The sequence below is a fragment of the Ctenopharyngodon idella genome, chromosome 1 (assembly GCF_019924925.1).
Source record: "Ctenopharyngodon idella isolate HZGC_01 chromosome 1, HZGC01, whole genome shotgun sequence".
In the NCBI taxonomy this organism is placed as follows: Eukaryota; Metazoa; Chordata; class Actinopteri; order Cypriniformes; family Xenocyprididae; genus Ctenopharyngodon; species Ctenopharyngodon idella.
In genome coordinates this window covers 38,170,835-38,185,230 of record NC_067220.1, presented here as the reverse complement: position 1 = coordinate 38,185,230, position 14,396 = coordinate 38,170,835, and the positions used below count along the sequence as shown (strand labels likewise).

The window sequence follows — 14,396 nt, the reverse complement described above, 5'->3', positions numbered from 1 at the left end:
TATGTAGAATGTGCACTGTAGAACGATACAATTTTTCTTCAAAAGCAGATCGTGGAGACAATTTTATCGTTCACGATCTAAAATCGTGATATCACACACCGCTAATAACAGGTAAAAGTTACTTTTTCAAATATTGTAAAACAGAAAATGGTTACTTTAAATTGAAATAATATTTCACAATATTACTGTGTTATTACCTTATTTTTGATCAAATAAATGCAGCCTTGGTGAGCCTAAAAGTCTTAAAAATCTTACGACCTTAACGATAGTGTATAACATTTACTTAACCTTTGACCTAAATATTACAAAACCTAGAAAATAGCCCAATTTTCTATATGTTCAAAAATGTTTTAACCTTTTTAAATTTAAATGCCAAAAATTAAATAAAACAATGCTCAAAATCTAAAGAGATGTCTGTTTTGTAGTGGTGTTACAATCCACTCCACCTACTATTTAACACCAGTTATGAAATTACAGTTAGATTTCAAAACAGCTTTAAATTATAGCAGATAAATGCAGGTAAATATGAGATACGTTTGAATTACAAAAAAGTGTTCTCCCCCATGTCGTGAAAACATGCAGCACGTACAAACCCAATGCTACTAGCAGATGCACACAGAGACACACAAAAACACCCAAATGAACAGACATATGTTTACACAAGCATGTGACACATACATATACATGCACAAACACGACTCAGCCCTAAACATATGCAAATCCATATGGGCCCACAAACTGAACTTACGTTACCTACAACTTCACACACCTATACAAACACACAGGATGTGTGAGATTTTACGTGGAAAGTTTTTTTGGCCAGCAGATGCGGAGGAAAAGCAGCACTACCAATATACGCCAAATACTGTAAATGTTATGAATGGCTACAACCATAACATCTGTATCAGACCGTACACACTCTGACAGACACAAGCGCAGTGATGAGCAGGTTTTCGGGTGAGAGATCACTTCCTCCCCTGAGGGCTTGGTGATGGCCTGCTTCTGTTTTGACCAATCACACGCGAGCATTGGCTCACCCCCCCTGCCCATTGGTCATGGGTAATTAATTACCAAGCTGTTCCTTGTTTAGGCCAAATGAATATCAGCACATGGTTACCATGAAACAATGAGCCCCATCCCAAATCACTCAAACGTCCACTCCTCGGTGCTTTGTAACACACCATGTAGCGTTCGCTAATGGACACCAATGGGACGTGGAAGTAGTTTGAGATACGGACATGAGCTGTGATGTGGTGTACATCCTTTACTAGGGCACAAATCATGTTTTAAATCACATGGACTTCCAGTATTCAACCACTATGAGCAGGTCACTTATTCCTAGTCAAAAACATAATTTGCAAAGGTCCAATATATTCAGGCCACAGATGGTCAATCAACATTTTCTGGTGTCATTAACAGTTTGTTGAGTTGGCCTAGGATGATTCCACTCTAATCAATGCCTGATAGGGATGTAACGGTACTATCAATTTCGTGGTATCGCGATAGCAAAATTGTCTTGATATTATCATGGTCATATGACTATGAAACAATATGTCTTCTGGGCAAAAAGTGTAGTTTTTTTCAGCCCGGTTCTGAAAATGGTTCTGGTGTGATGCAAGGAGCATATCCTTTAAGACGTCTCACCTCATGAATATTATAGCAATGTATGCACTGAAAAGCCCTCGCACTACTCATATACGTCAGATATCAATGCAGAAAGAGAGAGAGATGCACAAAGGCGAGCTGCACACCTAATCTTTAAAAGATTGCATTCTCGATTTCATCACCCACATGATCTAATTCCTAAATGACATCGATTCGCCCATGTATATTAAACCTTTGACAAAAATAAATCGCAACATTCAAATCAGCGTTCACGCTGCCGTTGATTTAAAGAGAGTTGTCATGTTTAGATATAAACAGCTTTACAAACAATCTTTTCAAACACACAGTATCGTTATTTCTGTGTTACAAATATTCCAATTATCACAGAAGTATAAAAAAGTTTATTATTCAGATATAAACGCTGATGTCTACATTACCGATCAAAATAGAATAAATCACCTTTTGAAAGTAACCGGGTGCTTCAAATAACGACTGCATTGATTGCATTGTTACGCCACTAGGTGGCAACAAATTACTGTTAAAACGGTATCTATTACCGAATCATTCTTTCAGAAACAAGTGAAGTCTTTATGAATCTAACTTACAAAAATATTCAGTTTCATCTGTTTAGATCTTACATGTGTGCTCAAGCATCTTATTTGTGTTGAATTTGTGGTAACACTTTACAATAAGGTTCATTTGGTAACATTAGTTAATGCATTAAATAACATGAACTAACCATGAGCAATACATTTGTTACTGTGTTTGTTAATCTTTGTCAACCTTAGTTAATAAAAATACAGCTGTTCATAGTTTGTACATTGTACTTCACAGTGCATTAACTAATGTTAACAAATACAACTCTTGAGAATGTTAGAAAAAAATAATAGATTATTTTATTTTATAAAACAGTTTTAGGTCATTTGACCCATCTCATACTGTACCTCATACCTCCAAGCAACAGTTTTGATTAGAGGCTAAAGAAAAGAGGACAGGATATGACGTGGTTAATAAGTCTTCTTTTTTTTTTTTTTTTTAATATCGCAATAAATATTGTATCATGGACTTTATACCAAGGTATTATTGTACCGTGAGATTTTGATATTGTTATGTCCCTAACGCCTGATTAGAAACCCTCCAAATGATTAGAATCCTACATATATACAATGCTGCATATAACCTTACATAACCAAAGCTAAAGAGTGTGAAATTAAACATTTCTTGTTCTTTGATCCTTGATGGACCAGCTGACTGATGGACCGATAACTGAACAGCTGACCAATACACACACACACACACACACATATATATATATATATATATATACATACAGTACTGTGCAAAAGTCTTAGGCACATTAGTATTTTCACAAAAAAAAGGTTTTAAGCCAGTTATTCATATCTTTTGCTGTAGTGTGTCAGTAGAAAATATCAGTTTACATTTCCAAACATTCCTTTTGCCATTAATCGTAAAAATCCAGTGAGATTTTTGTATGCACAAGGAAATAACTGGTTAATAACCATTTGTTGGTGAAAATACTAAGACATTTGCACAGTAATATATATACAGTCAAACCAAAAATTAGATATAGACACTAGATATAATTTTTTTTTTTTTTTTTTACTAGTGGGTGCAGGACACTATAGTTCATTTATGTAAGTGAGGATAGCAAAATAAAATAAACTGTGACATATTATGTCCAAAAATTCTTCATACAGTGGACTATCAGTAAAACTGAAAAAAATTTGGGACCAAAAATTATTCAGACACTTAGACCTGACCATGTTTTGCTTAAGTGTTATCTAACATAATTAAGATTCATTTTTTCTGACACAGTTTAACTCTGAGATCTTGTCATATTTTATTACCATTTTTTTAAATTATAGTGAATAAACTGTATTAATGAATGAAATGTTCAAGGTGTCTGAATACATTTTGGTTTGACTGTATGTATATACATCATATATATATTTATATATATATATATATATATATGATACAAATATCACCTGTTCACAATCTCCTTAACAAAATATATGAAAGTATACTTTTGTTACATTTATATAATGAATGTTTGCAATCTTTCCAGATCTTTACTATATCCTGAGTGACTTTCCTGAGATGTGACATGAATGGCAGAAGACAGGGAAAAATAAGTCCGTTTCACACTTTTAAAAGTCCTCCACTGGCAAAGACATTTAAAATGCGATTTATATGACACTTGAAAAAAATCATTTACAATGCATGTCTACTTTTGAATGGCTGTCAGTTTGTGCCCCAAGATGGCATAGTTACAGCATCTACCGTTAACTGGAATTTACTAACCAGCCAAATCTTGACCCCTTGGCATAAAGATCATTATTAGCTATTATGTGTTTGATTGAGTTTTATATAAAACTCTAGAGGACGGTAAATCTCCAGGAATAGGATTGAACATCCCTGCAGTAAAAGCAGACAGCTAGAAAATGCAGACCAAACGTTTTTTAGGTGACAGCTAATCTGATATATCCAGTATTTCACACTTCACAAAAAATAACAGCAAAGCAAAATATGGTATTGAACTGCAGTGTTTGGTATAATGATATTTTGACTGTTGTCTGCAGTACATATACGCTTACTCACAACTTTCTCGTCCATATTCTCCATTCCAAAGAAGCAGAATGTCATTCATTATGTCATTTAATGAAATTACACCATTAAATATGCATATCACTCATCTCAGAGACTTATGACACTGTGCATGACTGGACAAGAGCTCATTAAGTCACTGTAACTCTATCCGTAATGAAGTCATGCGCTGTGATTAAGGCTAAGCTTCAACCATCTTAGTGAACAAGGGACAAGAGCCAAAATCACTCCTATGGTGATGGAGGTGTGAATTACAACAGGTGCACATTGATAAACTGATAAATCATCACCATGGGGGGGGGGGGTCAAAACACACACATGCACACACAGCCATATCTTGCCTGTTTGCAAACTGACCTGTGCCATAAGGTATTCCTTTTGACCTGATTACACAGATGAACTCTGTTAAATGCAGCCATTACACATACACACACTGGAACCAAATCCCCTTAATTTGTTAGTCAATACTGTTAAAGCCGATGAGAAAAGACCAGTGCAGGATAATGACCTCCATGTCATGTCAATCCATCTCTCCTGTGCCACAAACACTTTCACACACACGTTTGTGCACTTCAACAGACAACAGTTCGACCTCTGTAACCTGCGTTCACTTTTCAGTTTTATCTGACAATATACTGCTGTACACAAACGAAAACTAAAAATGAAAACACACTTTCAATTTTATTCAGTTTAGCTGCGAGTTAAGAGCTCTTTTTATTTATATGTCTGTTTTTTTTCTTAATTTTATTGGTCGTTTCATGCATATACGTATTACACCTACTTTCTTTGAAAAGTTTGTCCTAGTTAAAAAATATATAATTTATATTTAATAATTATTGATAATTTGAAGCCAAACAAAAACCAAATAAGAATCCTGTAAAAAAAAAAAAAAAAATCCACCTGAATATAATTTATCCTATTGGTAAATATGTTGTCCTATTAAGACAAGTGGAATCAGACTGAAAAATATCTAGTTAGAATCATTTCAAATTATTGTAGAAATTCTTGAAAATTGGATTTACTACATTTTACCAAAAAAAAAAAAAAAAAAATGTAATATACATAATAAAATAATAAATGTATTAATAAAAGTATTATTTATAATAAAAATATTATATTATATTATATTATATTATATTATATTATATTATATTATATTATATTATATTATAGGGATCCTTTCAAATTATTGTAGAAATTGGAAATGTAGGAATTTTTTTATTTAAAAATACATAATATACATAATAAAATAATAAATGTATTAATAAAAAAAATTATATTATATTATATTATATTATATTATATTATATTATATTATTATATTATATTATATTATTATGATCCTTCCAAAAATTATTGTAGAAATTCTAAAAAATGAATTTAGGATTTTTTATTAAAAAATACATGATATACATAATAAAATAATAAATGTATTAATAAAAGTATTATTTATAATAAAAATATTATATTATATTATATTTTAAATTATATTATTATGATCCTTCCAAATTATTGTAGAAATTAAATTTAGGATTTTTTATTAAAAAATACATGATATACATAATAAAATAATAAATGTATTAATAAAAGTATAATTTATAATAAAAAAATATTATATTATTAGAATCCTTCCAAATTATTGTAGAAATCTTTTAATTGAATTTAGGATTTTTTTTTTATTAAAAAATACATATACATATACATCATAAAATAATAAATGTATTAATAAAAAAATATTATATTATATTATATTATATTATATTATATTATATTATATTATATTATATTATTATGATCCTTCCAAAAATTATTGTAGAAATTCTTAAATTGAATTTAGGAATTTTTTATAAAAAAATATATAATATACATAATAAAATAATAAATGTATTAATAAAAGTATTATTAATAATAAAAAATATTATATTATATTATATTATATTATATATGTAAGTTGTTTTTTTTAAATGGAAAGAACACCATTGTGCTTTATAACACACTGTCCTGTTTCTCTGACTAGAAAGTACACAGCATTCTAGCTCTCTATATTCACTCCTTCACTACAAAGCTACAAAACAAATGAGCACTAACAAACCCACACTACACATTTCACTAACATGTTTCATCATCCATCTCTGAGAGGCTTTTATTGACTATCATCTTTTTTGTTTGAAAACTAATATTTATAAGTCGGTTTTCAGAATGATAGATTAAGGCTTGTTGTTTGCTCAGTCAGTAAGCAGACACTAGTTCAATGTAGAGCAGTACATTGTCAGACAATTTGTGTACACAAGCAAGGTGTCTACAGCGTAAGTATCATTATTTCTGAAACAACGGCTAACACAAAATCAGATTTGCACCATCTCTGTGTAGCAGTTATATCATTGAAAGTCTAGAATGCCCTCGTGTCCCTATGTTCCGTTGCCATGCCAACAGAGGCTCCGTTACCACACCAACAGAATCTCTGAGTGATGCTTCACTCTGAAAGACATTCCACACTGTCCTCATCCCTCTGGTCCCTGTCAATCAATGTCAAGCTTGATTGACAGCTGTTTCGACCCCACTGACGTGGGTAAAAAACGCTGTCACCTCACGTTAATCAGCAGCGGCGCATCTTAAGAGGCCGATACATCATCAGATGTTTTCAGATCGACTAACGACTTTCCTGTTTTCCCAGGAATGAGTCTAATGGCTATCAGGAGCACTTCTAGAGCAGCTTGAGAAACGAGAGCAAGAGAGTAAAAGGCAGCTCGACCTCTCCGTCTGCTTCTCACCCTATTTTCTTACCCTCTCTCTCTTTCTCAGTATTTATCGCTCTTACTCTCTCTTTCATTAACCCACTTAGCTGCAATGCCTGACCCAGACCACAGGCACATTACTCAAACTGGATAGAAGGCAGCACGACCAAGTGCAATTTGGGCAAATGCCTGCATGAAAAGAAGACAATGGCACGCTGAGTATCAGAAACACACACATTCATTAAGACAACAGAAAATTAGAGCCCTGGAAGAAAAAACAGTCATGTCGTTAAGGCCTTCGAGTAAGAGAGAATGTAAAATGGCGATGAGAGAGAAAGCGAATGTGTGTGTTTAAGACAGCATATCAAAGATCCAGAATATTAGGCTATGTTCACACTACTTTTATTATTGTTGCAACATAGTATGTAGAATATTTGGGCTGGGCATTGACACAAATTTCACAATTCGATTAGATTTCGATTCACAAGCTTGCGAATCGATTCAATTCTGATTCTGATTTGATTCAATATCGATTCATTTGAATCAGGTACAGTACATGGCAAACTTTCTCAAGGGAAAAATGTCTCTCAAATGCTGTAAACTATACAGGGAACCCTGTCAGTCAATCATAAAAACATTTAAATGGTGGCTATTTTTATGACGGTTTTATTCAAACATACATGAAATATTGAAGAACATGTTAACATCTTAAAAATATAATGAATAAGAAACCTAGTGCAAATATTTAGCAAAATGTTCAGTTTTTTAGCTAACTATTGAACTATGTGCACTGAATGTAGCATTAGCCTACGTGACATTGTTTACAAGCTGTTTTATTGACGGTCGAAACACTGAGTGAACGTTACATAAGACATGATACGGATTTTAGTAAGTTATACAATATATACGAACATACCTTCTGATGTTTATTCATGTTTATGTCGTGTTAACTAGCAGTAAAGCGGAAGAGATGGTAGGTTCACGCGCGCTCCGTGCTGCCGCCTCTTTTGAACTGAGGCACTACAGCTACTGTCACGACACATTGAAGAGCGCTAAAACGGTTGATATTGATTGAATTTCGTAATAAAATTTATAATTTTAAAGCTGAGAGTTTGTTTCATATAAAAGTAACAAAGCTCAAAGCTTATTGCGATTTAATAAATCGGAGGCGCGCTACAAATAGCTTATTTGTTCATTCATCAATCAACTGAAAACAACAGGCTGAACGATTGATTCTTGAGATTTAAGAACCGACATCATGGTGCATTCAAGTCATGTCGGAAAGTTCGTATTTACGAGCTGAACACACATGAATGCCACCACAATGTTGTAAATACGAATGGGAAGCTCGAGATTTTCTTTAAGCCCTGATCTGTGCGAGTTGGGGGCAGAAACATGGCAGAATACCACAATACTTACAGGTATTTAGCAGCGACATTGTCAGGCTTTTCTCTTTACAACGAAGTAAACTAATTGCCTGCACAAACTATGATAGCATTATAATATAACAATATAATATGTAGCCTAACAATAAAGTTTACAGTGACTTCATAAATTAATTAAAAACATAAAAAGCATAACGCACCTGATGCACGTTGTTCTTTATTTTCTATAAGTAGAAGTGCTGTATTTTGGTGTAATTAATTAAGAGAAGGTATACCGCCATCTTACTCTGATGAAAGTGACTTGAACACACCTGCCTTCGTAAACACGACTTCCCACCTAAATACTTACTAACTTCCCAGGAGGACTTAAACGCACCATCAGTTCATCGGAATGAGAATCGATTAAAATCGATAAATCAATATTTTTAACCCTGCCCTAGTAGTAGCCTATGCATTGAACATGACCTACATTTCCTAAAATGGGCCCAGTGTATCCTTCAATGCATTTTCTGCTATGATTTTTGACTCTTTTATGAACTGCCACATTTAGGCCTAACATTTTTTACAAATTTGATTTTAAAAAAGCAATAAACCAAGATAACCGAAGTTTGGCTGTTTAACATGTTGGTAGATGTCGCAACTACACCATTCCGTGGGCAAAAAGTATCTTTCTCCATTAACAGTCATTCAATGATGGTGAAGACTGCATTTGGCTATTTGATCAAAAATAGAGCAAAAACAGTAATACTATTGAAATATGTAATACTATATGAAACAGTAATACTATGAAATATTACTGCAATTTATATAGGCCTATTATATATTATTTAATCCTGTGATGTCAAAGCTGAATTTTCAGCATCATTACTTCTTCAGTGTCACATGACCCTTCAGAAATCATTCTAATATGCTGATTTGCTGCTCAAAAGCTTTTTTTTTTAAGTTATACTGTTTAATGTTTTTTGTTAAAACTGATGTGTTTTTTTTCAGGATTCTTTGAAGTTGAAAAGAACAGAATTTATTTGAAATAGACATTTCTAACAATGTCTATTTCTTAAAGTCATTACTGTCACTTTTAAAAAATGTAATGAATCCTTGCTGAATAAAAGTATTAACTTCTCCCCCCAAAGAAATCTTAATGACCCCTAACTTTTGAAGTAGTTATCAGTGCTGGGTAGTAACTGTTTACATGTAATCTGGATTACGTAATCAATTTCCAAAAATTAAGTGCTTGTAATTGTAAGTTTTAAAACACTCGTAATCAGATTACAGTTACTTTTTTAATTGATTACATGGTTACGTGTTATTCTCACAATGGCAGTAAATTACTCATGATTCATTGATTAAATTTTCCTTTCTAAAAAAAGCCTACTACTTTTTTTTTTTTCAGAAGCTCTTCCAGGTTTGTGGAATTGCACACACAGACCAGCCACTAGTCATGTGACACTGAAAACAGACACACACAGCATTTGATCTCTGGATTTACAGAAATCATTTCACCTTTAAGAAGTGTTTTCTCAAATTTGCAACATCGTATATTAACTCCTGGCAAACACATTCATTATTATTTGAATTATCACTCAGTGAGTCTTTCAAAACACATTAAAATGTACAAATTCACATCATTTCATATTTACATTACATATTCACATTTTTTGCAATGCAGGGATCCCCAATTTTTTTGTCAGCTGAACGTCTTTGACCAAATATATTCAAGTACTCCCTGAGATTTTAAGTTAATAATTTAGGTCATAATAATAATAATAAATTATGAAATTAAGTTCATGCTTCTCTTATGTCAGTTAGTGGTCACATGACATGTAGTTAAACATATAACATATTTAATCTTTTTTAGCAAGTGTTTTATTTTGATACACTCACGAACGCTCTGCTGTTCAATCATGAACCCCAGTCTGGGAAACCTTGACGTAATGCAATATTTAATGCACTTAATGTTGTTAATTATAAAGAATGGAATATATTTTCTTTCTCTTTGTATTTTTATATCAATATGGTACAAGATTATCCTATTCAAATCAATGTGATTAACGAGTTAGGTCAAAAGTAATCTAAAAGTAGTCAGATTACCGGTACATTACCTTAAATGTGTAATGTAATGGATTTTGCTACTAACTACAATTTTTCTCATGTAATTTGGAATCAGTAACTGACTACAATTTGAAAGTAATTTACCCAGCACTGGTAGTTAGCTAGTATTCCATTACAAACAGCCAGAGATAGCGAGGATAAACATTAGAGAAGAAAGGAAAGCAAAGTTCATCCCTTACCTTGAACATTGCCAGCCCAACTCCCATTCTCTCTCCTCAACTCCTGCATGATGATGTGAGCTGGGTCTTGTCTCTTCCTCTCATAGCCCTGGATGGAGGAGTGACTGACCGTTGAAGTAGTTTGAGGGATTGGTAAGAAAAAGCAGGCCTGGTGTAGAGACCGTGGATGAAAGTGTTGGTCCCTACTGTAAATCCAGGCTGGATGACTGAGCACAGGCAATTGTATATCAAATCAAAACTATTAAGAAAAGTCACTCAAGAAAAGTAAGAAAGATGCCTGGCTCACAAATGAAGACAAAATAAAAGACAAGTAAAAGTTTAAATGCTTGAGCTATGTGAATGATGTTCAGTCACTCAGGAAAAGTCTTATATCAAAGCTAAGAAATGTACGTAAAATTTAAAATGAACCAGGACAATGTCAGGCCTACATCGGCTACAAAATGTGATATAATACGAAAAAGGTGAAAAGAAGAAGATAAAATGTTTCTAAAAGTTCATTTTCATCTGTGAACAAGTCCACAAACTCTGGAGTTACTTGACGGCCAGCAGTGAGAGGGCTGTAGTGTCCAGTAGTGAGAGGGCTGGAGAAGCGACGTCTGGTCTTAAATTGTCATTGGTTCAAATATCCATGAACGTCCTTCGCTGAGTCCTTCTCATGACACTGTTGGAAGAGAACAGTATCTTAAGCAGGTTTTCTGGCTAATGAAGTTGAATAAAGATCAGACTTGATAATGTTTTTGGAAAACTGAGTGAGATTTTTCTTTTTTCCCCTTTTGTTATTTCTTTCAGTTGATTTAATACACAGTGCTCAATACTTATTACTTAAATGATATATACATAGATGCACTTCAGTCTATTTTGAGCCATAGAAAGGACAAAAATGTTCACATACACACACAGTAACACACATACAAATACTTGTGTGTGATATTTTTACCATGTTACTTACCAGTCTAACTGTCCTGTGGCATTTCATCATTATTATTTGGGTAATGTTTACAAAATGTGATACACAAGACAGCGGGCGAGTGCAAGCATTCAAAAACGTTAGACAAGATGGCCGCCTTCCACTGATATGTCCATTTCGCCCAATAATTGGCAAGTGAGATGCTTTTTTTCTTTTTGATTGTTTGTTTTTCAAACAGTCCATATGTAAGAAAAAATGTGAGGGATATGATGAATTTGGATGTCTATAGGAAACTTAAAGTTTTAGCTGAAACTGAATTTTATTTGAGATTTCTAACCAGTCACCAATCAAGAGGGAAGATTAAGCACATAAACTAAATAATGATGCATAGAAAATAAAATCGACATGAATGGAAAAAGGACATGTTCAGATTTCCAAGTTGTGACACAACATCACTTCTTGGATCACCATCCCTTTCTTAGATTAATTTAAAATATATATTAAATACAACAAAATCAAAATACTGTACTAATACTAATACTAAAATACTCAATCAATCAATCAATCAATCAAAGAAAGCAGTTCTGAATTAAAATGTATAAAATGAAAGGATCATTCAAGGAGGATAATTGATGGGGTATAAATAGCTCACAGTGGGGAGTGAAAAGTTTAATTCTCTATTGAGATTACAGTCATACAATGGTCATGCACGACACCTAAAAACATAAATGAATAAAGAGAAAATCAAGAGGTGGGGATAAGAAGTGGAGGTGACGGCCTGTCCGAAAGGTGTTAGATGAACGGATAAAATGAGAGAAAAAGATGGCGAGTGACAGCAGAAAATTAAACACTCAATAAAACGAAAGAGGTAACCATAACGGCGCAAATGGACTCGATCTCACAAGCAGGTGAAACGAGACAAAAAAACGACTGCTGCACTGAACCCTAATCAATATTTTGAGCAAATACCAATTTACTGTTCACAATTCAGGTTTCATGTTTCAACAGCTCAAAGGAGGCTGCCGACAAGTTCAAAATGTGTCCAAGAACCTCAAATTAAGCAGTCATGCCAACCTCACCCATCTCTGTCAAAGAATGGAAGCAGAACCTCATCTCAGAAATGTGTCTGCAATGATTTCTCAAATAAAACAGAAAACACTGATGCTTGCACTGGACACTGGAGATGAATGGAGGATGTTTCAGACCGGGCAGCCCAAGACCAGATGTGTGTGAGTGTTTTAAGTGTGTGTATGTGTGAGTGTGTGTGTGTGTGTGTGTTACAAAAGAAAGGATGGCAGGAAAAAAATGGCTTTCTGTTCATAAGTGAGAGTGGAAGATGGACAGAGTTGGAGAAGAGTAAAAATGGGCATGGAGAAGTGCTATTTAACTCTTGACACCTGGCTGTCCATTAGTTTAATGCATGTGTGTATGTGTGTGTCGATGTGTGTTTTATGTATATGTAAAAAAAGAACACACAAGTACACACACACAGACAAACAGACTGGACAGACACTAAACGAGCAGTTAAACCTACCTAGAAGAATATTAAAGCATCCAGGGAAAAAAAGAGTGATACGTGAGGGTAGATGGTGGAGGACAAAAAGAACTGTTTAAAAAAGAGAGAAAGAAAAAGAAGAATTAAAAAACTGATAAGGAGATGTGGAGATGGTTTTTGAGTCTCTTTCACAATTGTAACCAACTTTCATTCAGGGAGCATCACACTTTTGAGATGAAGGGAGGGAGGGATGGAAGGAAGAGGGGATGATGGAAAGGAGGGACAGGTGAAGGAATGAAGGGGGACATAAATAGTCAAAAATGAATGAAAGAGTAAAAAAAAACTTGCCCCTTCTTTCTCTTCTCTCCTGTCTCGTCATAAATAGATAAAATTATACACCATATAGATGGAGAAATAGATCAGGAGGCAAATGATGGAGAGAGCGAACAAATGAAAAGATGATGTGCCTCCCAGCACAACGATGAGAAAGAAGAAAAAAACAAAACGAAAGAAAAAAACAAATACTCCAGTGCCTTCCGTTTTCCTTCCTTTCTTTTAAACAGGAAAGGCAGTCAGTTTGTTCCTTCTGTCCAGTTGTTGCTTTATTTCTTCTCTCTCTTTCTCTCCCTTTCTTTTGGCTTGTGAAGGAGTCCTCCGTTTGCAGTAAGTAATAGCCCTTTTCCACAGACAGTGACTGAGGCAGAACAGTAGGAAGAGGTGTAACGGTTGCGATGTCTGCCCAAGAATTCCACACAACGAGACTGTGCTCTCTCTCTCTTTCTCTCGCTTTCTCATCCCTCCCTTATGGACAGAACACTGTTGAGTAGGAGTGAGGTTAGAGGAAGGAGAATGAAAGGGGTCCCTCTACAGGATTACTGCACAACTGAGAGAGAGTGAGAAAAGGGGAAAAGCTAAGAATGTCTTCTCAGCTCCAGTTCACAAATTAGTAATAAAATTATTCATTATAAATAAGCAAAAATGTTATTATATACGCAACATGGGCCATTTTGCAAAGCATGACATTAGATGATACTGATAATCATAATCATAAATATGGTACTAATAAAAGTTTAAAATTAATCTATTATATACAGTCAAAATAACATTTATTCAGACACCTTGAACATTTCATTCATTAATACAGTTTATTCACTATAGTTTAAAAAATGGTAATAAAATATGACAAGTTCTCAGAGTTAAACTGTGTCAGAAAAAAATAATCTTAATTATGTCAGTTATGTCAGATAACACTTAAGAAAAACATCGTCAGGTCAAAGTGTCTGAATAATTTTTGGTCCCAAATTTTTATCAGTTTTACTGGTAGTCCACTGTATGAAGAATTTTTGGGTATAA

At 33.7% G+C, this 14,396-nt stretch overlaps 1 protein-coding gene across 4 annotated transcripts in view; it reads right to left on the bottom strand.

Annotated features, from left to right (window-relative positions):
• grin2bb (glutamate receptor, ionotropic, N-methyl D-aspartate 2B, genome duplicate b) overlaps positions 1 to 13,822 on the bottom strand; it is a 115,294-nt gene extending 101,472 nt beyond the window's left edge. For 2 of the 4 annotated variants that reach the window (XM_051888507.1, XM_051888508.1), the window contains exons 1-2: positions 13,083 to 13,821; positions 10,642 to 11,302 (exon numbers count right to left, since the gene is read on the bottom strand). In XM_051888507.1, the coding sequence (XP_051744467.1) occupies positions 10,642 to 10,668 (27 nt within the window). In that variant the 5' untranslated portion in view covers positions 10,669 to 11,302; positions 13,083 to 13,821. The other 2 variants (XM_051888494.1, XM_051888504.1) reach the window with 2 other exon arrangements.
• Between the last annotated feature and the right edge of the window lie 574 nt (positions 13,823 to 14,396).